Source organism: Strix aluco, chromosome 19, assembly GCF_031877795.1.
Source record: "Strix aluco isolate bStrAlu1 chromosome 19, bStrAlu1.hap1, whole genome shotgun sequence".
In the NCBI taxonomy this organism is placed as follows: Eukaryota; Metazoa; Chordata; class Aves; order Strigiformes; family Strigidae; genus Strix; species Strix aluco.
This window is the reverse complement of record NC_133949.1, coordinates 11,343,449-11,366,631: the sequence shown is the minus strand read 5'-3', so window position 1 is coordinate 11,366,631 and position 23,183 is coordinate 11,343,449. Positions and strand designations below refer to the sequence as shown.

At 47.1% G+C, this 23,183-nt stretch overlaps 1 protein-coding gene across 1 annotated transcript; it reads left to right on the top strand.

The window, feature by feature from the left end:
- The first annotated feature begins 924 nt into the window (after window positions 1-924).
- Window positions 925-23,171, top strand: NUFIP2 (nuclear FMR1 interacting protein 2). The gene is made up of 4 exons (XM_074844765.1): window positions 925-1,180; window positions 4,243-5,952; window positions 13,172-13,204; window positions 13,803-23,171. The coding sequence occupies exons 1-4, from the start codon at window positions 997-999 to the stop codon at window positions 13,853-13,855; spliced, it is 1,980 nt and encodes a 659-aa protein (XP_074700866.1). The 5' UTR covers window positions 925-996; the 3' UTR covers window positions 13,856-23,171.
- The last annotated feature ends 12 nt before the right edge of the window (window positions 23,172-23,183 follow it).

Sequence of the window (23,183 nt, the reverse complement as noted above, 5' to 3'; positions counted from 1 at the left end):
CCTGCTTGCTGTGGTGCCTGCTGTATTTGGAGGTAATTAATCACACCGGAATAGGGAATACCTGGGAGCGGGACTCTGACTCCAGCCTGTATGTGTCAATTCGGGTCTCCCCGTCCCTCTCTCGGCGCTTTTCCTACCCCCCCTCGTTATCTCCTGGCTCGGTTCCTCACTGCTCCGATCGAACCCCTCGGTCTCAGCGCACCTGGGTGGCCCGGGGAGAGCCCTGGGGTCTGTTCCTGCTCTGCCTTGGTGCTGAGGAGGGGCAACGGGAGGGGAAAGTCTCGCTGGCCCTTTCCTCCTGCGGTGGAGAAGGGAGTTCAGGTTATTTAGTTGCCAAACGCCCCCCTGAACGTGCTCCAGCGGGGATTATCAGAGGTCTAAAGCGGTATCAAATCTGTTACAGGTTTCTAGTTGTATTCCTTGGGCTTCCCAACAATCTGTGATTTTTTTTTTTTTTTTTGTGTTAAGCATCAGTCAAAATCCCCAGCGGAGCGCTTAGAAGCGAGCCAAGAGTATTTATTAGAACCGGTTTTTCCCTTCCCGGAGCCGGTACCGGACACTCGCGGAACTGTGGGGGAGACCCCGCCCGGGTTGCGCCGCTGCCGGGAGGAGCCCGGGAGCAGAGCGGGGCCCCGGCAGCTCACCCCATCGCCTTCCCGAGCTACTCCCGGTGGTTGCCGGTGCTTCCCCCTCTACTTTCACACCCCGGTGCGGGGACAGCGGCGAGGCGGGGAGAGCGCCGGGGCGGCCATCGCGGTGGCCACCGCGATGGCCGCCCCGGCGCTCTCCCCGCCTCGCCCGGCGCTTCCTTTTCCGCCGGGGCGGGGCGGGGGGCGGTCGCGGCGGCGCGGCTCGCTGATTGCAGGGCGGGCGCTGCCAGTTCCGTCGCCTCCCCCGCGCCAGCCGCGTCCCAGCGCCGGAGCCGCACGGCCCAGCAGCGAGCGCCCCAAGCCGGCCCCCCCCCCCCCCTTTCCCTTCCCCGGTCAGCCGCCCCCCATGGAGGAGCAGCCCCACCACCACCATCACCACCATTATTACTACTACGGCCACCACCACCACCACCACCCGCAGAGCGCCTACCTGCCGCCGGCCGACGGCCGAGCCCAGCCCAAGCCGCCGCTCCGACACGACCACAAGCACGGCGGCCCGCAGCACCAGGACGCGCCGAAACGGAGAACAGGTCGGGGCGGGCGGCGGACCGGGGCCTGTGACCTTCGCGGGGCGGCGGCGGCGGGGCCCTCCTCCTCCTCCTCCTCCTCCCCCGGCCCGGCTGGAAGCTTCTCCGCCGCGCTGGGGCCGCTTCCTGTCCGCCATGTTGGGGCCGGCGCGGCTGCGGGAGCAGCGGGGCCCGCCGGCACCGCCACCGCCCGCCGGGCACGTGGGGCTGGGCCGCCCCCCGCCCAGGCCGCGCCGAGCCGGGGTGGGGGGGTGGTGAGGGCGGTGGTGTGTGGGTGGGGGGGCGATGAGGGGCGAGGTGCTGGTTAAAAATTGATGAGCATAAAAATCAATGAGTCAGATAAGGCGGAGGGGCCCGGCCCGGCCCCGCCGGCGGGAGCGGCGAGGCGGCGCGGCCTGGTGGGGCCTGGCGGCTTTCGGCCGCCTCTTCCCCGTAGCCGGGGGGCGCCGGGGCCGGGGCCGGGCGGGAGAGGGGCTGTGCCGTACCGGCGCGCCGGCCGGGCGGCAGCGCCGCAGAGGCGGTGGCCGGGCGGCCCCGGCTGGGGAGGGCGGGGGGGCGGCTGCTCCCGAGCAGGGTCGGAGCCCCCATCTCCCTGCTGGGGGGCTGCTCGGCTGCTGTGGCGTAAAAAAAAAAATCTCATTTGGAGGTTTGTGTGGGTTCTAAGTGCGCGATTACAAGAACGGCCAGAATCCCGTGTACGTTTTTTTTTTTTTTTTTTTTTCTCCCTTGAAATTTTCATTTACATAATCAGGCGGGAGGTGGGGAGGGACCTGGCTGGTATCGGGAGCGGGGCTGGGAGTGCCCCAGAGCCAGGCGCGGTGCCCCCTGCCCAGCCTCCGGAGCGGGGGTAGGGAGGGACCAGGTCAGGCACACGCTAAAATAAGTTACTGAGCAAAAATAAGTTGAGTAGTCATTTCACTGTTTGCAGTGTGCCCGGGGTTTTAATACGCATTTACTCTGACACCCCTCCCTTTCCAGCTATGAAACGATTTGTGAGGTTGCCCAATACTCCTCACCTATTCGTCTTCACATCCTTTTTTTTTTTTTTTTTTTCCCCCCTTCCCTAAATTTTGGTTGCCGCACCTTTGTGTCCAGGCCAGAGCCAGCTGTGCCAAATGTTGATTTGGAGAAAACTCAGGCAGCCGAGTTGTGAATACTTGAAAATTGGAACTAGAAACTGCTGACACACTGACTTACTGAAATGGATTTTGTTCTTCATTTTATTCTTTTGCTCCTCATCTGCAATGGTCTTATGACCACTCGTATTGTTTTGTTTCATTAACAAGTGGTGTCAGAAGTCTTGAGTCATACAAGGTCAGCTATAGCACGTTGTCTTCCTCTGCACGTTATTCTGAAATACTTAATTTTTAGTCCTTGACTCAGCTGAGAATCCCATCCTATTGATTTTCTCTGGGATGGAGTATTTATGGTTAATATTCTTAACAGTGTATTTGAAAGTTATAGTGGGAGCTGTGGTGCTTACAGATACTTGTGCGTAGTTAAATCCTTTTTGATCCCTCTCGGCAAACTCAGTTGTGGAATTTCTGTAAAGATTCCTACAAGGATTCCTGTGTTCCCGACTTGCACAGAACTTGAGCAGTTACATCTGCCAGACATCTGAGGCTCCAGGATGTGAGGGTAGCAATGTTTTTCAGTACAGCAGTTAATTGTAACAACATCGGCAACAGCAAAACCAGCCTTTTTCAAGCTGGAGTTTTGCCCGCTCTCATTCTTGGGGCACTCGGTGCACCGTGCTGACCACACCACCATGGCTGCAGATGAAGCCTTAGGTGGGTCGGTCGTTGCGGGGGACGTAAGGCTTCCCACCGTCGGGAAAGGATGGATGAGTCAGAGGAGGAGCGGGTGCAGTAAGAGGGAGTCCCCTCTGCTCAGTCCACAGCTGGAGTGAATTTGTTGAGCTGGGTACAGCATGCTCTTCCATCTCTCAGGGGGCTTCAAGGCTTCTCTTGGGGCATTGTAGCCAAGGTCCTCAAAAAGCAATAGGTCTCTGGCCAGAGATTTTTAAAAAGGGAAAAAAGAAAAAAAAAAAAAGAGGAAGGTGTGGTGGTTAGTTCAGCCTGGACTGTCCTGGGCTTCCAGCTCCACTTGAATTGCACTCTCCAGATTCACTTCAGAATCGTAAGGCCTAGAAATGGAACTTCAGAAGCAAAAAGGAAAGCTGAGTGTACAGCATAGTCTCAGGGTTGGATGAGTTGGAGCCCTCAGCAAGTATTTTATTTCTTGGGTCTCAAGCTAGTACCGGGTCTCTCAGGGACTCTGAAATACCAGAGTTTCTCAGTGAGCAGGAGACCAGTTGCTGGTAGCGGTGGAAGGGTGCTTGCAGGGATGCATTTCTTCCCAGTTTTATCACCTTTTCAATGCTAAAGAGCTCGTGTAGGGAGGTGTTGGTTGCTATCTTGAAGTGAGGAGATGTGGTCACCCTTTCTTCCCTCCACCTTCCAACTGGACTTGCACATATCCTTTTGGAAGATGGTGCTTTTCTTTTTTCTTTTTTGTCCCCTTTACTAGAGATGGTGTTTGGGAGGAGGGTGGGAAGGAGGGCTGCTGGTGTTGCTGGCCTGGGAGCTGATGGAGATGGTAGGAGTTGGCCCTAGTTCACAGTACGGATTCTGAACTTCAACAAATCTTGCAGCAAAGGCAGCGGATCCCTGTGTCTTGAAGCATCCTGGGAATTAATTTTTTTCCTTTGTGACCTGGAAATAGTAGCTGATGAAATAGCTCTCCAGCTTGCCGGTGATCTTCAGTACAGTGTATTTTCCTTACATAGTATCTGTATATACCTTTGCTTTGTTTTACAGTCTATATGTCACCCAGTTGTATGCAGGAGTCAGTAGCTGCTGGTACTTTCTGCTTAACCCTTCTTGGTGTGGTTTCCAGCAAATAAGCATATGCTTTTGTACATCAGAGACTAGACATTTTGCTATTTTAAAATGTCTGCTTGAGGAAACTGGATATGTTTGGGGCTGATTACAGCTTTCTGCAATCAGAAGTTTAACATTTCACATTCTAATTCTTGCCTTTTCTTGGTTTTGGCTTTCTTCTAGGCTACGGAGAGCTAAATGGTAACGCAGGAGAAAGAGAAGTGTCATTAAAGGGCCTGTGCTCTGATGAAACCACCACCCCAGGATCCAGGGTACCCAATGGCAGCCAGCAGCTCGTAGACACTAACGTGACCCCAAAGCAGACTGTGAAGGCCAGTGCTTTGGGGAAAACTGGAATCAAAACCAAGAACTTCATTCAGAAAAATAGCATGGACAAAAAGAATGAGAAGTCCTACGAAAATAAACTTAGAGAAAGCCAGTCCTCAGACAAGCCAGAGGGAGTGTCTATTCCAAACGGTGTAGTAACCAATAATTCTAGCTATATCACGAATGGCTACGTAGGCAAAGGGGCCGATAACGATGGTAGTGGCTCCGAGAGTGGATATACTACGCTTAAGAAACGGAAAGGCAGGCGCAACAGTGCCAAGGGTTGTGAGAACCTGAATCTAGTACAGGACAAAATAATGCAACAGGAGGTCAGTGCACCCACCTTAAAACAGGAACTTGAGAGTTTCAAGCCTGATTATAGTGAACAAAAGGGGAACCGAATTGAAAATACTAAGCCTGTTTGGAAATACGAGGCTGGGGCTGGTGGAGCAGGCCGAGGGAAGCCTGGGCTTGGGGATGTACAGCGAAAAAACTCTGATGCCAAACCTGGGATTAGCAGCAAGAAGTTTGATGACCGGCCCAAAGGGAAGCACGCATCGTCGGCTACATCTAAAGAGGACTCATGGACCTTGTTTAAACCACCCCCGGTTTTTCCAGTGGACAATAGCAGTGCTAAAATTGTTCCCAAAATAAGTTATGCAAGTAAAGTTAAAGAAAACCTCAACAAAGCAGCTCAAACCCCATCCACATCGTCTTCGTCATCTTCGTCATCTGCCGGGGAAACTCAGGCCCAAACATCAAGTCGTCTGTCCCAAGTCCCCATGTCTGCTATGAAATCTGTTACTTCTGCTAGCTTCTCGAACGGGCCAATTCTAGCAGGGACTGATGGAAGTGTGTATTCTCCAGGGACCCAGCCACTGCTCTCGACTGCTGCTAGTACTGTACCATCAACCTCCTCTGAGTCAGTACCCCAGGACATGAGTACAACTTCAACAGCTCTCGAACAAAAGAAATCTAGCCTTTTTATCTACCCTTCGAATATGCAAACTGTGCTTCTGGGTACAGCGCAAGTCGATTTCCCATCGCAGACAAATCAGCAGAACCTGGGAGATATCTTCCAGAATCAGTGGGGCTTGTCTTTCATAAACGAGCCCAGCGCTGGACCTGAAACTGTTGTGGGGAAATCTGCGGATAATCAGTTAATGGAAGTGACATTTCAAGGGGAATATCCTGCCACTTTGGTTTCACAGTGTGCTGAAATCATTCCCTCAGGAACTGAACAACCTGTGTTTCCTAAGGCTTATGAGCTGGATAAACGGACTAGCCCTCAAATTCTTAGTGCTATTCTTAAGCCTGGGACTGCTGTTGAGGGTGGTGTCTTAGCTTTGGAGTCGCATCACACAGGTGACCTACAAAAGGCAGACACCGGTAGCCAAGGTGCTTTAGTGTTTCTTTCAAAAGACTATGAAATAGAGAATCCTCTGGCCTCTCCTACGAACAATTTGCTAGCCTCCGCCAAAGAACAGAGGTACCAGAGAGGCCTAGAAAGGAAAGATAGCTGGGGTTCTTTTGACCTGAGGGCTGCTGTTATATATCACACTAAAGGTAATGGCTTAACTTGCTGCCTAAGGGCATTCTCTTCTCTTTTTAATTTTTTTTTTTAAGTGCAGTATTCTAACATGATATATTCCTTACAGCAATTCTGATTGTTCTAAAAATGAGCTTTTTGCTTGCATATCTCTAACGGCAATAAGGGTTTAGGAAAATTATTCAAACGGCTGTTTAATTAATGTTAAGAGGTATTTGTTTCCCTATTCCTGCGGACATGTGTAAGTGATGTTGATGGGGATGATACTTAGCTAGTGTGTTTTACATTTTAATTCCTATGGAATGAGTAGGTCCTCCTAAGCTGGAAGGAGTTAAAATGTGTCGGTTCACCTGCTCTGTTCCAGCTTTACCAGGTGATACTCTTGTTGCTGAAAAGGCTTCATAGTCTGCACTCACACCTCTACCACCAAAGTGTTGCAGCTTCTCCCCTGGGCAGATCAGGCAATGAAATCAAATGACTTTGAAGGAAGAAAAAAATTATTCCTGTGGCTTTTCATGGTGTGATTTGATTTATTTTTTTAAGCAAACCACACACACACACACACTTTTCCCCCTGCCCTTCTTGAGTATTATGGCAACAGCAAGACAAATCTTTGCTTATCAACTCTTCTCTGAGCTGTAGATTGAATTCTCTTGTTGTCTTTGTAGGCCAAAGCTTTCAGATGATTTTACTGCTTTCATGGAGTCCTTTGTAGTCCAGCTCCTTTTTTTCCTGAATATCTTTTTTTTTTTTTTTTTTGAGACTGAAATGACTCAAACATGATACAGAGGCTTTAAACTGGGAATGAAGAGAAGGAAGCCTGTGGGATGGCTTGCTTTCTGCTTTAGCCTCAGCCCCAGAAGCTCTGAGGTCTTGTGGCAGTTCTTGGCTTTTGGTCCTGGCTTGGCGTTAACAGGAGCCTGATTGCGTGTTCCCTTTTGGCACGGTGTTACTTGTGTTACTCACACAGAGGCAGTTCCTTTTTGATTCGTCCCCCCCTTCCCTCTCCCTGCACCCCCCTATCCTGAAGAGAAAAAGGTGATCATCCATTTGTTTACTGTTCCACATACATATGTAGATTATGTCTTGCAAAGTATTTGGTTGGCATTGGTGAATTTGCTGTGTTTTTGCAGAGTTCTTAAATTACTTGTTCATAAACTCTCTGTATAGCATACAGAAACTTAGATGCCATCCTTCAGTAATAGCAAGTCCAGTCATTTAAAAATACTAACTCCAGATATTTCTTCCAGGTCATCTCGCTCCCACGATGTTAACATCTTAAGCTCTAGTATTCTTGAGAACAGCGTTCGTCAATTTATTTTATCTGGGTCCTCAATCCTCTGCTCAGTCTATTCAGTATTAAAGCAGGCTTTCTCTGTTCTCGTTTTTTGTGTCTGCCTGCAGCCTAAATCCCAGTTTCCCATCAGAAAATGGGGGTACCAGAAGGCGTGGTATGGTGTAGAAGGGAAGTCCTAGGCAATGCTTAACTTTGCAAATTTTCCCAACACTTAAGTTTGTCTCTTTATGGTTTTGTCAGCCTGAACTTTCTTGTAGAAAAGCAATTCTGTACAGCTGCAGCAAGACCCATCAGCTCTCCCTTTCTCACTAGCTGTGTGAAAGACAGACCCCAGTATAACAATTGTAACAACAGGAAAATAAAGAACACTCCCTTCCCCTGCCCTCTTAAAGAGGTGTTAACTTCGAAGTCTGGCTGCGTTTAGCTCTTCTAAACACAAGAGTTAATTACATTCAATGGCAAGAATGGACACCTAAAGCACTCTTTTTAAAATACTGTTTTCTGCTCTTTCCCTGCTTCTGCATGTGAATGCTCTTGCTCTGAGCATCCAAAGCAAGCACCCCTGGGATGCCCTGGGGAAACGGTTCCTGCCCCACTGCTCCTCTGTGCCAGTTCATTTTTCAAGCTGTATCTGCCAACTTCAAGGTGTTACTTAGGGGTAAAAGATGATGGATGTTTCTGATCAGTGTTGTCATTAATGCAGTGATAGGGGTGCTCCAACACAGCTTGAGCTTGTCTTTCTGCTACTTAGTCTTCAGATGCTGTTGCTGGTTTACAAAGCAGGAGATCAGTCCAGGTCTTCGTATGTTTTCTGTGATGGTGGTGGGTGTTGCATTTCTCTGTGTGTTCAAGTCCATCGGGGTGAGTTGGCTTTAGGGGTATTGGGAGGAACCCAATGTGTGTGTCTCTGTGTGTCCTTTCTTCATGGCCATGATGCTGCAGCCAGAGCCCTGCGGGTGAGCTCCTGTGGCACAGCGTGCTGTGAAACGTCTAGAAAATGGAGCTGCCAGGGTGTGTTTGCAGGACAGCAGCGCAGTGGTTAATTCCCACACCATTCTCTCCGTTTATCTTGGGCTGTTTTCCTGAGGTCCTACTCCTAGCCAACCAGTTTCTCTGCAGTAGGAAAGGAAAGATTTCACTAGCTTATTTTTCACCAGCTGCCTTCCCCTCCTTCCTGCTTGGGGAGAGCGTGTGGGTTTGCCTGGGCTGGTGTTGGGGTGTCCCGGGCAGTTGGATCCTCAGATTGTTTGGTTTTGATTTTGAGAGAAAGGTGAACTTCTCCCTCTTCAGATTGATCTGTTTGCTTTTGAGCATAGTTTGATCCTCAAATCTGCCCTGCCTCTGGGGTTATGGACACAAAGAGAAACGATTGCAGGGCAAGGACAGGGGTGAGCGTGGAGCACTGGTGGGGTCCTGGTGCATTCCCTACCCTGAGCTCCTCCATGGTGCAAGGGTGAAGCTCTGAGTGTTGCAGTGAGGAATGGGCACTAGTGTGAGTGGTTGCAGTGCTTTCACCTGTGTGTTGTAAGCTTGCACCCTCTTTTGCACTGTTAGTGTCTGTAGCTGTGATCAGGTTATGTGGTTCCTCATCTTGGACTGTAAATAGACTATGGGAAAGCCTCCAGCTTGCTCAGGAGCTTTGTTCCAGCAAACCAGGCTTTCCTGCGCGTGATTTGCCCAGAGACTGCAAGGGGCATTATAGATTGTAATTGCTTCACAGCTTCCCTGGGAAAGGATGGATGGAGGAGGTAAGGCACAGGGCGGGCCGGCTCTGGTACAGTAATCCTGTTTAAACCACCGCAGCACTGTGTGTGCTGGCGAGGCTGTGCTGGGCCGTGGGGCTGGGTGGCTGCAGAGCAGAGCAAGGTCCTGGTGGTGAAAGCTGTGCTCATTTGTGTGTGCTCACGTTGCTTTTTCCTCAGAAGTCGGGGCACTGGGAGCATGCTGGCAAGGCTGACGATGCGCCCTCCTGTTCTCTTGGATGCTTTTCGTGTTGCTTTCCTTTGTGCCCCTGCTCTGTGCCTTGCTTTTTTTTGCCTTTTTTTTTCTTCTTCTTTTTAAAGGGCAAAAGAGACTCCCTTGATCATCTGATCTACTTGACTGTAAAACATGATCCTTCAACGTGGCTGCCTTCATTGACAGCACGTGCCGCTCAGTGTTTGTGACCGTGCCTTGAAACACTCGCGGGTGACATACCTGATTTAGCAAGGTAGATCTGATTTAGTTGAGCACTGGTGGGACTACTGTCTGGTTGGGTAGCTTAGTATGGGAGACTGGAAGGACCAGGAAGGAGTAATGCTCTCGCTTAGGGACATTGTCTCTATCTAGGTTAGAACTGAACCTCTGCCTCAGTTTGGCATTGCCAAAATCCTCATCTTTTTGAGGTAAAACTGGTCCTCGCTGGGTTTTTTGGTCCTTCAAAAGAGGAGGCTGGGTGTATCTCAGGTTTACTTCTATCGAAATCAGTATCTTACTGCTTTAGTGCTCCTTTTAAAGATAGCTGGATTAAATGTTTCATATCGGAATGTCAACGCTTTGCAGAATTTTGTTATGTTTGGACAGCTACAGTCTTCCAGGCCAGGCTGTCTGTCACTAATACCAGGCTCTGTATGGCAAGATTTGTGGTGGGAAGCTCAGTAGTTTGCTTGTCCTTAGCTAAAAAGCAAATAATTGAGGTCTCCAGTTCAACTGCACAGTAGCAAAGACCACATAGGTGGAGAAGTAACTGCAGTGTTTCCCTCTTCTGCCTTGCCCCTGAGTTTCTGTCTGTGCTGCTGCTTTGTTCCTTCTCAGCATCTCAGTCGCGCCAGCATCTCTGCTTGCGTGAAGAAGCAGAAGAGCAGCATGGAAAATAGAGCAAGGCAGCGTGGGCCAGCCAGGAGTGGCATTCACCGGAATGGTGAACTGGGTCACAAGAAATAGCAGAGCTGTGAATTCAGCAATTTTCATCCTTTACCTCAGGAGAGGGAAAAAAAAAAAAAAAAAAAAAAGGCGCCTTGGTTTCCCATCCCCCTTGGTGGGAAGGGGTTAGATCTTAGTCTGGTGCTTGTGGTCTTGTGGGGCCTGAGCTGTGGGGTAAAAGCTGATTTAATTCTCCTTCAACTCTGCTTTTTCCAGTTGTCAGGATGAGTACAGTGTATTCTGTACAGAAGTGAGTCTCCTCAGCACTGAATTTTTAGTCTTTGCTTTGTTTCAGGGGCAATCCCCATTGTGCCCTGCAGATAAAAACAGACATAAAAACAGAAAAGTCAGAGGAGGATGGTCCCCCGTTATTTTTTTTTAGCACTTCATTATAGGGACAATTGTCAGTTTATATGTTAGATTTAAAAGAACAAAGAACTAGTACTGTGGCATTGTGCAGACACTTCTCTTTGCAGGGGCAGCCTCTCTTAGCAAGGAAAATGCGTAAAAGTGCCTGTCTTAACAAGTTATCACAGAAAGACTTCTTTCCCCTCCAAGGTTATGTACCAGTCCTGCTGTAAAGTTTATTGACCTATGAGGAATCTCAGTGCAATTCACCAGTGTGTGCCTTAGTCTGTTCCTGACATCAAAGCCTTTCTCCACTGATCCTTTGTTTTGGTGATGGTCCCCAGAAAAAGTGGTTCCTCTCCCTGGAACTCGATGTGGCTGGGGCTGTCTGCCCTGGGCAGGTCCTCAGCTAACCATGAGCCAGAGGGCTGTGGAAAGTATTGAAGGAAAACGGCTCTTTTCCCTAGTTTTGTGTTGCAGTTAGCCCAAGACTTATATATTTTTTTTCCCTCTGTTAAGTTGTTTCAGTTGGTAAATGTGCTTACCCTGTGCTATCCCATATCCATGTGCTGCTGGCCAGGTAGAGGGGAGGACCTTGCTCTTGCTCTTCTGATGGCAGATGATATTCAGTAACAGTCGATATCGCAGCCAGTTTGACGATTATCTTTGGTTTTGTAGCTTTGTCAGGCTGAGCATCTGCCAGCCAATGTGTCCAGGTGTTTGGGATTTACAGGACAATTTACACCACCCTCTCTCCTACCTCTTTCAGAAAGAGAAGGAAGATTGAAGACTGAAAAGGTTGGGGAGTTTGGGGGTGGGTTTGTTAGTTGGTTTTTTTTTTCTTAAACAGAATTTTGACAAGCTACAAGTTTTTTGGTGTGTGTTTGACAGTATCTCACTGTCTATCTTATTGTCAGGCACATCTTAAAACAGGCAATTCACATTCTTTTGGTGTCCAGTGAGGTTGGGACCAAATGGAAGTGCAAAAGAAAGCATGGTCTTTTGCATGGAGATACAGTAGCGGGCAGTGATTCAGCCTCTGCCTTGTCTTTGCTCAAACATTGCTCTGATGTGGAGGAGCCAACAACTTGAGAGTAGTTTTCTGTGCCCTGCCTTTGGGGAAAGCTGTTAAAATAGGTGATGTTCTCTAGCTGTTAGGAAATGATGCATCTAACTTCACTGAATGGAAAACTAGCTCTGCTGGAGGTAATTTTAGTAGCTGGTTCATTTTACTTCTGGGGAATCTGCATCTGGCAGATGAAGGATGTAGTCCCTTGTTAGGTTGCTTCTATCCCTGGAGGTGTTAGAGGCTGGTTACTATTCCCAAAGCACTTAGGGTTCCCCTGATAAAAGTGCATAGTATTGCTGTTATTATTGTGACGCAAAAATAACAGACCTCATAAAATTTTGTCAGGGCCTTCCTTACAAAAGACTTAATTGTGCAGAGAGGACTGGCAATATTTATTTGCATGCAATTTCCTGTCCCAGGGAGCCTCAGATTGTAGTGGACAAAGGACAGATGAAGGCTTGGAGAAGGGACGCGAACATGCAAGCGATTGATCGAGGTGACACTTGGCACACATCGTGCTGAGGCCATGAGTTTTGTGGGGTTTTTTCTTCTTCCTTTCCCATGCCTGTTAGTTTACTTATTGCCTTGTTTTGTGCTTTACTGCACATACTGTGTGGTTTAGTAATCCATGGCCATTCTCTGTTCCTAGCCCCTACCAAGGTCCTGTCACCCTCCTTCCTGGCAGAAGGCAGACTTGAAAGATTGTTCTTACAGGTTATGTTCCTACTAAGTGCTCCTTTTCTATAATTTTGTCTCTTAAACTTGGGTGCAGGGTCTTTATAAATGGTCTAGCTCACAAAATTCCAACGTGGTAGTGGCTAAATGTAGTTATTTTGAATAGGTCTCTAAAGATGTGATTTAGTTTGGGGGATATTTTAAAGGGAAGAGCGTTCTGTTTCTTAATATGAATGAAAAGAGCATTTAACTTTGCTGTTATTTCTTAAGTAAACAAAAGCATGTGTTCTTTCAGTGAGAATTGGGGAGGGTTTCTTTGTCTTTAGCCCACAAGTGTGTTGTAGAAGTAAACTGGAGAAAGAACTGCAAGCCAAGCAGGCAGCCGGGTGTCTCGAGCATTACACCTTGTTCTCGGATGATATGTTGGCAGCAGTTCTGCAGTGATGTTAGCAGAGTAATCTTTGCATGGTGTGCTTCAGCAGATGCATGCTGTGAACCATGAGAAACTCGCTTTGTCCAGAGGTTCTGATTTCACACACGCTAAGCGTCAACTCATAAAAATAATCTCTCCAGGCTACTTGTTGAGGCTGTAATGTGTGAATCAGCGTTGGAGTCGGACTAAACCCTGAAGTTAGATTGTGTTTTGTAGGAGTGGAGAATGGCAGTGACATTTCTGATGCTCAGTTTGGCCGTCTGACCCTTAAGACCATGTTACAGCCATCTCTCTGCCTTTTATTGCCGGATCATTCACGTCAAATTCGTGCAATCCTGGGGGCTGGGTTGGGGCTGTGCTGCTGGGCTGGATGGGGTTGGCTGTGTCTGAAAGCCTCAGCACAACTGCAGTGGTGTCGTGTCACTCTTGGAAAATTAAAGCATGTTTGGAGTTGTCTCTAATGGCAGCATCAATCTACATAATAACGATGGTCTTCTCGTTTTGCCTCCACAGAAATGGAAGCGGTTTGGAATTTGCAGAAGCAAGGTAAGGGTGTTGGAAAGAATAAACAAACCAAATTGTTCTGTCCTGCTCTGTCTGTTGGGATGGGTGATGGGAGTAGATTGTCTTGGTGTCTGGAGATATCAGAGTTTAGTTCTTCAGTGCCTGCTGCTTGTAGTCTGGGTTTATCTGTGGTTTAGATTGCTAAGTCAGGACAGTAAGCTTTACCGTAACGGTGGGGTGTTCTGAGAGAAGCAGAGTCTCTACAGAGCAATAAAACCAGAGTCAAATTAGATTTAACGAGTCTTCCCTATGTGTATACAAATTGCTTTCTATTTCTGGGTGTTTGGTGTCACACCCAAGAATAAGTTTTAAATTCTGGTGTATCCCCACTGTTCACCTGTGAAGATATTCTGTGTTAGCTTGTGGGAAGAGCGGTACGTGGAGATGCGTGTGCTGCTGCCCAGGGGTGTGACGTGGGGAGCTGGAGTCAGCCAGGGCTCCCCAGGGCACTTGCAGGAGGTGGTGTCACTGGAAGAGTTTGTTAACAGCTGAGTAGTACCTTGAGATCGATTGTGAATGTCCTCGGGCACAGGTCCTGAAAGTAGCTTGTCAAAAACTTTGGATTTTGCTTTCTTTCCAGATCCCAAAAGGATAATCACTTACGATGAAGCCATGGATCGCCCGGATCAATGAAGGTAGCAAGACGAGACTGCCTGTTATAACCTTTCTGCAGCATTTGTGCTGTTCGTGGGGGACAAAAGGCTTTTATGCTCCTTCTAAATCTTCAGTGCAGCAGAGGAACCATAACTAGAATCCCAGGATAATATATACAAATATATATATAGTTATTTAAAAATGGCAACTGAAAGTAATTAGACTTCTTAAGGAATCTGAAAATTTATTTCAACGAGACTACACACGTGATTATTTAATCTCCGGTACTGAATAGATTTTTTCGTTTTTTTGTTTTGTTTTTGTTTAAAGAGTGAATGCAAGTGATTTAACAAATACAGACTCAATTTACAAGCCCGGTTCTAAAGTTCCTGCTGTCGTCTACATGGGCAACAGCAACCCACTGGAGAGGCATTTCCACTTGACGAGGTTTCTGTTTCTTGTTCTGTGACTGTAGTGACACACTAATCACAGGGAAATCAGGATGATTCACCATCCTTCATCTCCCCTTTCCCTTCCACCTCCCCTATTTGGTTTTTGGTTTTTTTTTTTTTTTCTGTTTTGTTTTCCATTGAATGCTGGAGAAACGCCTTGAAGTTTGCAGAGTTTCTTTTTTTCCAGAGAATTCTAATCCGCATGTTTTGCCAGGAGTAAAGCAGCAATCCTATGCTGGGGATATTGTCTTAAAGCATCATTCTTCTGGGGGAAAGATGGTAATACTGCAGTTCTAGGATGCATGGTGAAGTCAACGCAGTTGACCTGGCTCCAGTTACACGTTGGACTATTGCAACTGAAGAGTTATTTCATTTTAAAAGACAACATGCAAAAATAAGCAATCTGTTTAGGCATTTAATATGGGGGAAAAAAAAAAACAAAAAAAACCCAAAAAAACAACAACAACAACAAAAAAAACCACTGTTCCCACAGTTTAATGCCATTGTATTACTGGGAGCAAAAAAAAAAAAGTATCTTCTGCTTTCAACTGTAGGTGCTTCATATTTGCTCTGTCTGTCTCCTAACACTAAATGTGCCGGATATTTTTCCCATTTTCATTGGAAAACTGAAGAGGAATTGAGTTCTGCTAACTTTCACCCTTCTTGAATTATTTTTTCTCTTAAAAAAAAAAAAAAAATTCAAAAGAAAAAAAAAAAACGAAAAAAAAAAGGAAAGAAAAAAAAATGGAAATTTGAATCCTTTTCAATTTGTCCATAGAACGGCAATGGCTGGGCTTCCCGCACCTGCCCCTTGGAAATGCTTTTTTTATATTTTAATGCAGTCTGTGTATTTCCGGGCTCTGCTTCTAATTATCTCTTAATAAAAATATATTTTATTACAAAAATGGAGGACTTAGGAATGAAAATAATAATTTAAAAATTTAAAAAAAAAAAAAAAATCCCAAGGAAAGAAAAGCTTCCTAGCAGTGGTAGCGAAGGCTGAGCAGACTGCAGGCCCAGCTGTGTAACCCGCTCTGTCCCATTGCAGCTTGTGTAGCGCGTCCAAATCATCTTGGGGTTGGGTAGTTTTTCTGGGTTTTTTTTAAAAGGTGGAAAGTTCACAGGGTCCAGTGCAAGAGCAAGCAATGAATGAAGTAAAAATGGGGTTTTGTGACCCGCCCTAGCTCCACACATACCCCATGCTCATCGTGGGTGTTTGTGGCCAACTACTGTCTCATGTATGTCTGGGTATCAAGGGCAGCAGCAGTTGGAGTCTCCTAAAATTAGACTGGACCCTATGGGGCATTACAGGAAGCAGATAAGCCCAAAATTTTGCCTACCCCTTGTGCTTAGATTTATCCACATTTTTTCTTTCTTTTTTTTTTTTTTTTGTTAACTAGGAGTATGTAGCATGCGTTTTTTTTAATTGTTTTTATTCTTTTAATGAGATTGTTCCTGAATGAGACGCTTCAATTCATGGTGGGACAATGAAACTTAATTCTGTACCTTTTGTAAGATTGCTAGCTTTCTGCCACACTTAGTTTTAAAAGTTTGACTATGGATTGCCTACTCCATTTTATGTATAAAATACTATATAGTATGATACTGTAGTGTAATACTATATAGTAATCATGTATTGTATCAGTCCAGGTTCAGAAATGTGTGGTTGGCCAGTCGCAAATAGTTCTGTTTCACCTATAAACTGTACCACCTTTACAGGTGTGTGTAACTTTCAGATGTATAACATGTTTACAGATGTGCCCGACACCTAGTCCTCCGACGTTCCTATTTTTAATTCTGTTGAGTCTCCCAACTGCTTGCCAAAAGTCAGAATCGCCTCCGGCTCTGCTGCGGAAGAGCTGGGGCATTCCTGAGCTTTAAAGTGTTGAACAAACTGTATGGTGGGACTGGGAAAATTAAGGTGGAAGAAATGTCCTTTTTTTTTTTATTGTTATTATTTTCAACAAGTTGAAGGCTAATAGCAAGGTTTCCAGTTTGTTTTACTGGCTTTAAGGCTCTGCTGTGTATTTGTTTGCCTTGTGTAGTCACTTGTCGCCTTAAGGGCTGGGTTCCATTAAAAAAAAAAAAAAAAAAAAAAAGACAAAACCAAACCCTGTTTTGCTTACCTGGGGTCTGCGCTGTCCTGGTACCCCCTGCTCTCGGGGCTGGCGCGATGCAGAAGCTGAACAGCAATAACCCGTGCTGAGTCTGACACTGCGCCTTTAGAAAGATCCGAGTCTTGCTGAATACTTGAGGACGCTCATCTTGGCCTAGTCCAGTCTCTCTTCTAAATAGCAAAAGAAGTGCTGAAACACAGTTCAAGTGCTGGGTTGGGTTGGTTTTTCTCCCGATGTTCGTCCCTGCTGCTTTGCCTTGCTACGCAGGGCCCCTTGCCCCCGGGACCCATCCAGAAACACCCTCTGCAGCTTCTCTGCTGTATTTCTGACCATTCTCTCTTCAACTGTCTGTCCGTCTGTCTCCATGAGCTCCACGGCATGTGCTCAGCGCTAAGCAGTTAGGAAATCCTCTCTCTGAGCTCCTGTAGCTCCGGCTTGCTGGCACAGGGCAGTATTTCTGGGATAGACTATTGCCTAGAGCCAGGCAGGACCATGGAAGAAACTTCCTCGTGCTGTTGTGTAACTTGCCCTGTCACTGTCTGCAGTCCTCCTGAAGTCCTCACACAATTCTTTACTGAGCACTTATTAAAAATATCTTAAGATTTAATCTGTTTTCTGATTATTTTTGTGTAAACTTACAAAAAAAAAAAAAAAAAAAACCTGAAATTGAGCTGTGACTAATTTAGCACATTTAAATAATGCTAAGGTGTTACTGATAAGTCTCATGTTTTGTTTTTGTTTGACTCAGAGTATTAGTACTGTAGCATAAACCAAATACAGCCCGGGAAGGGGTGCAGCAGCCTGCTCTCCCGGGTCTGCAGCCGAGGGTGTCTGTGTGTGCGGGGGGCGAGGAGCTGGCGCTGCGTGTGCGAGCATCTTACTTGTGTAAGGAGAGCGAGTGTGTATTTATTTGTGCCATTGTTTTCATTACACTGAGTAAAGTACGTTTTAAAACAAAAACCCTTATGTATGTGTAGTGTCGGAAAGTGGCACTAAGGGTGAGATCATGACCTATTTTTTTATTAGCTATGAAGATACTAATTCAGGTTAAGGCTTCTCTCCCATTTCTGTTCCCGTTGTGGGTCCGATGAGTCCCTTTCCTCTGGTTCCCTTGCCAGGCTGTCTATTTATTGGAGTAAGGATTCCTGCAGGGGCTGTCTCCTTTCTCCTCTGGTCTCTCCCCACAGCTCCTCCTCTGCTGGCAGGTCCTGTCCTGTGTTTCTCGTACAGGGTCTCATGTAACAGAGGCCGGGGTGCGTACCGCCAGCCAGATCCAGCACGGAATCTGCTTTCTTTGGTGGATCAGGGAGTGTTTCCTCGGCTCCCAAGAGATGATTTAAAAGCTGCTCCGTGCTCCTGTCTCCAGTGATGGTGGTTTGGGGACCTTCAGCCTCTCTGCTCCCTCCCACTCCACGGGTCTGGTGGACTGGCAGTGTGATGGCTTTCAAGGTTTGGTTGGAGTTTGGTTTTGGTTTAAGATCATCCCTGAAACCTGTATTTGTTGTTAGAAATCTCTCGTCTCTTTGACAATGTGGATTGCTCCAGGGCATGGATTCTGTCGCTAACCCACTTCAAACCATCGCCCTTTCTGAACTGTAAATCCCGCTGTTTGCCTTTCGTAGCTGCTGTGAACTTCTTTGATATGTGGGAAAAAACCCGATTCTCATTAGGTTGCGAGTATGCCAGCTATTCGGCAGCTGGGAGCGGGTGACGGGGAGAACGGGCTAGCTAAATCGAAAGGAAAATCGCTTCCTGCTAGGAAAAAGAGAAAAAAAGAGATGGAAGTTGTCCTCTCAGTTGCATGTATAATTAGTGCTTTTCACCTTCAAGAGAGTGTTACCGTAGCACGATAACATCCTTTCCAGAAGTGGTCGGTGGGTGACCTCAGGGACATCCGGGAGCGATGGCATTCACAGACGTGTTTCACAACTGCTGGTAGTTTTCCTGTGCGTTCAGTTTTTGCTCTTGATTCAGCATTTTCAGTAAGTTGCTATGGTGTCCGAAGCTTTCAAGAGTCTCGTCCCTAGAAGATTTTTCTGTGCGTACGTCCATAGTGATTTGTTTTCCTTACAGAGGCTGTTTACAAGGGAGATGGTTGAGGTCAGGAGGGGAGAGAACAAGGCTACGCCTAATTTAAAGCTGCTACACGTTTTCACACCGGTGCGCAAGGCAGGAGGAGGGCTGGGGCTGGAGGAGCCACTAGCGTGGTAGAGTAGCCAAAGAAGCCGGAGTAATTCTAGCTTTGGCCACCGCGAGAGTGTTTTTTCCATGCAAAAAAGCCCTGGCGCAAGCCGTTGAGAAGCAGGAACCGTGGCTGGTGTGAAGGAGCAGAAGATCTCGGTCTGCGCTGCCGGACGCGCTGCCTTCCAGAGATTACAGAGCTTTAGACATTTGCACAATACGTGTTACACCACAGGGTAAGGCTGGCTTCCGTGTATCCTGCTCGAGATCCTCAAAAGTGGCATCGCTCAGCAGCGCGACGCCGAAGCCGTGGACGTCTGGGGAGGTACAGGGGAGCTCCGCGGTGGCCTTGTGTTCATGGCTCGAGACACTTGGGGACACGCTGCTGGGGCTGTGGGGCTGCTCTCTGTCCTGGGACGGGAGCAAAAGTCGTACCTGTGCTTTCACCAGGGAATGCTGAGCTGTATTTATCTTGACTGTTAATCAGAAAGCTTCATATAACGTGTCCAGAGCTCTAAAGCCATTTTGTAAGATAGCAGTATCCCTTTTCTACAGCCTTATTAATCAGTAGAGTATCTTTAAAAAGAAGAAAACAAAACAAAAAAAAAAGTTCATTTCTTTCTGTGGTATGAAACTTGTGTACTGCGAACATACGAACGTTTAGCAAAAACACAACTTACAGTTTTCTTAAAAAACAAAAAACCACAAAAAAACCCTGTCTGCTTTCCATACAGTCTTTCCTCAGGTGCTAAATAAGGGTTCCAAAAATGGATACTGCTTTAGGAGTTTCTGCTTTATTCTTAAAATACGTATTTTTTTGCTTAGGTGGTGTAAAGATATTTTAACAAGAATGTTTTTTTAATGTAAATAAGATTGTGTCTTTAATTTTTGTTTTATCTCCTTTTTGTCTGTATTGAATAGTCTAATTTTCATTTTATCCTTTTGAGAAGGACCCTCTTATGACCTTCCTTGAAGACATTTCATTAAGTGTTGCTGCATTTAAGGACGAATCTACAACTGTTCATTGTCTTGGATTAATGCTGCTGCTGCTATAAGTAACCCTGAAAATCAAGAATGTGTGATGCACTTTTTTTTTTTACATGACCATATAGTTCCTCTGCGGATAGCTGAACCCTCCTGTAACACAGCCACTAACTCTGCGGGTAGCATAGGAACTGGGGGAGCCGGGGTGTAGGAGACTGGTGTACCTGATTTTGGTGCTGACCTACGGGAATTTCTATGCAAACGCAAGCAAAGGAGAACTCTTAACTTGAGAGAACACTGTGCATTTTTATTTTTTTTTCCCCTCTCCTTCCTTTTCTCAAGCTGCTATTGGAAGGGTAGTGCAAATCCCTGAGGTTTTCAACTTCTCCTTCCTCGATGGCTGGTGGTGTGGGAAAGATGCCTGGGTAATTTGTAAGGTAGAAAAATCTCAATCAACTATTGTCTTGTCTCTGGTTTTAATGTTTTTGTTTTCTATTTGAATCTATTTATGGAAGGAAATTGCTCATCTCTGCAGAAAGATCTTTTTCATGCTTTATCTCAATGTGAAGTTAACCAGCAGTATTACAGATTGCATGGCCTCCTTCCTGCCCGCACCCCCGGCGTTGTGGAGTCACAGGCTCCTTCTCCAGCTGCCCTCGGGTGCTGGGGAGCGGCCGGTGCCCGGAGTTGGACGCGTTTTTCCAAGAAAAAAGCGAGGCCAGGCCATCTACCCAGCCAAAACCTGATGGCTGAGGCGTGAAAGCCCACAGCTTAGGGAGCAGCGAGGTGCTGCCTCGGGGCACGGGCCGGTCTAGAACCTCTTGTCTTCATGGGTCACACCTGGACCACCATGGGGGGATGCGTGCCGTGAAGGAGGAGTTTACTGGAGGGGAAAAAAGGGAATTTACTTGACTATTTATAGATCCTTTAGGAAAATAAAGTACCTCTGTAAAGTGAGGGAAGAGTAAGGAAGGTCTGAAGTAATGTAGGCAAAACGCTTGGGGATTACAACTGCCTGGAAAATAGTATATAAACACCCTAGGCCAGAACTTTCAGCCTGTTTGATTAGTTTCTTCAGCATCAATTTTTTTTTTTTTGGCCAGCGTTTGCTCTTCTACACACATGCGTGTGTGTGTACATCTGACTAAATGTGCCTTGCGTGTGTGCTTAGTCTTTCTGAAGAGAGTTTGTAGTGCTGTGTGAGCTGCTGGGATGTGGCGTGGGACGGCCGGGCTCCCGGCGGGCAGCACGATGACTGTGCCCCATCTACAGTCGAGGGTTCGTTACTGTCCCGCTGACCCCTCGGATCGACGTGAGACTTGGACTCGAGCCTTCGTAGTGGCTGTCTTACAGTCTGGGGACGATGTCCTGTGGGGTGGCACCTTTCCTTTCCTAACACAAGCCGTTTTCTGTGACTTTGGCGGGGAGAGAAAGAGAAGCTGCTTTGCTGTTCCTCCTGCGGACAAAAATAAGCATTGCCATGCTTTGCCAGCAAAGCCAAAACAAGTGAAGGTCTGGAACCGGCTTCGCTCTGGAGTTAGGGCTCTCTGTGGCACCGGGGATCCCGTTCCCCGGGGGATTTATTCCCTTCCAGGTTGTGGTTCTTGTTACTGTGGGGTTTTTTCAGTTTTTTTGTAAAGGAGAAGTAAACACGCCTTGCTTAAAGTTAACAAAATAGAAATGCTTGTTTGCAGTCAGTGACTCAGAATATGAAGCTGTGCAATTCTTGTTTCTTCATCTCTCTCCCGACTCACTCGCCCCAATGTGTGATTTCTGTCCGAGTCTTTCTGTACTTCTGCCACTGTAAATGTGAAAGCTTGCTTGCATTATTTTTTAGAAATGCATTTTGCACACTCGGGTTTCGCTGAAGCTCCGTGAAAAGGTTAGTTTGAAGCAGATGAATAAAGCTATGCACATGTTTTGAAAGTTTAATTTGTGTCTCATTACCAGAAGTGACTTATCTGCCCTCTTTTGCATTCCTGTGCTGTCATTGCCTGCATTATCTTCACCATCTCGGAGGGTATGATGTAAGGTGACAGTTCTTTGCTGACAGCTGTAGCAGAAAACTGGCGCTTCTTGATTTTTTTAGTAGCCTATCTCTCTCCTTTGCTTTCTCTGTATCTCTCTGTATAGCTATATAAATATATATATTATTTTTTTATTTTGAAGAGCCTACTTTAGTAATTGAATTGGAGGGAGCGGGGTGTGCTGGCTTGTGTTTCAGATACACTTCGTACTGCTGGATGAACGAGTGCCCTTTTTTTTCTCTGATGGAACCCACCGGCGTCCCGCCGGGCATGCGGGCACCGATGGGGTCGGGGCGCGTGTGTCTGGGCCCCCGGCGAAGCAGCTTTGAGGAGGGGATGGAGCTCAGTCTGCTGCGTTGCAGGCTGGTGGCGTGAGCAAACTCGGGGCTTCTAATGACAAAATTAACCGATGAGAAACCCTACCGTTGCGTATTCCCACTGTGAGGCAGGATGGACAGGCGTCCTCGCTGTCCCCGCTGCGGGGGCCGTAGTCCACGGCCCACCGGCGTGAAGGGTGGGCTCCCGCCGGTCTCCAAGGTGAGAGCTTTATTTTGGTTTTGTTTTCAGGAGTTGGGTGCATTGGGTTGCAGGTGCCACCTTCAGAAACTTGTTGCTTAGCTCAGAGCCTTTGTGCAGGAGAGTCGGGATTTTGTGATGAGAGAAGGACCCTGACAGCTTTCTCCTCGTGTTCCCTTCGCCATGGCAGAAATTTGTACTAACTTGACAGCTTTTTTTCATACGGAACAGGGCTGCTTTTCTATCTACCATCACACGTGTACTTACACACCTTCAGTGGCTTGCGAGCCTCTGGAGGTCCTCAACTTGTTTACTGGGGGGACGGATGCCCCTCTCTCCCCCCTCCCCTGAATATTTCAGTGTTAAGGGCGGTGCAAAACACAACCGCGCGCTTCGACTGCGAGCTGGGGTGGGAGAGGCCCCTCCAGGCGGGAGCCGCCGGAGCCGTTGCCTCTCCTGCCCCCCCACCCCGTCGATAAGTTCTCATTTCGTTCGGTTTCCTGGTGTGTATTAAAATCGCTGCGAGGGGTTGTGCTCTACCTGCTCAGGAGCTGAATTACCTCTGACCTGCGGAGAGGGGCAGCCCCTCTTTGTTGTCGATGTTGTAGTGTGCGACCACACGGATCGGTAAAGGTAGTCTTTGTTTTCTTTTCTTCTCCCCTCCCTGGTATTTCTGGTTAGGTTAATGCACTCTGTGTGCCCAGCTGGAAACGTAGGCGTTTTCCCGGTCGTGAGAGGGTGGCTAGAAGAGTTAGTGTAATACCTGCTGTAGCTGTGTCTGGCGCAGCCCCTTGCGCTGGTATGGGTGATGTCACGGACTGTAAGGATAGGTAATGTCCATGAGCTGTAATGGCATGATGTATCTTTACCAATGATGTCATACTTCACACTAAATGTTTAAAAAAAAAAAAAAAAAAGTTACCTGAAATTTTGTTTATTCTGCACCAACAGGTCTTCAAAATTTATCCAAATTTTATTATTTTATCAGGAAAAAAAAAAAAAAAGAAATTTGTGTAGATCGAATATGTTAAGACAGACAATAAGTGATGTAAATTGTTGAATAAAAATTTTAAAGTTTGTGGGTGTCAGC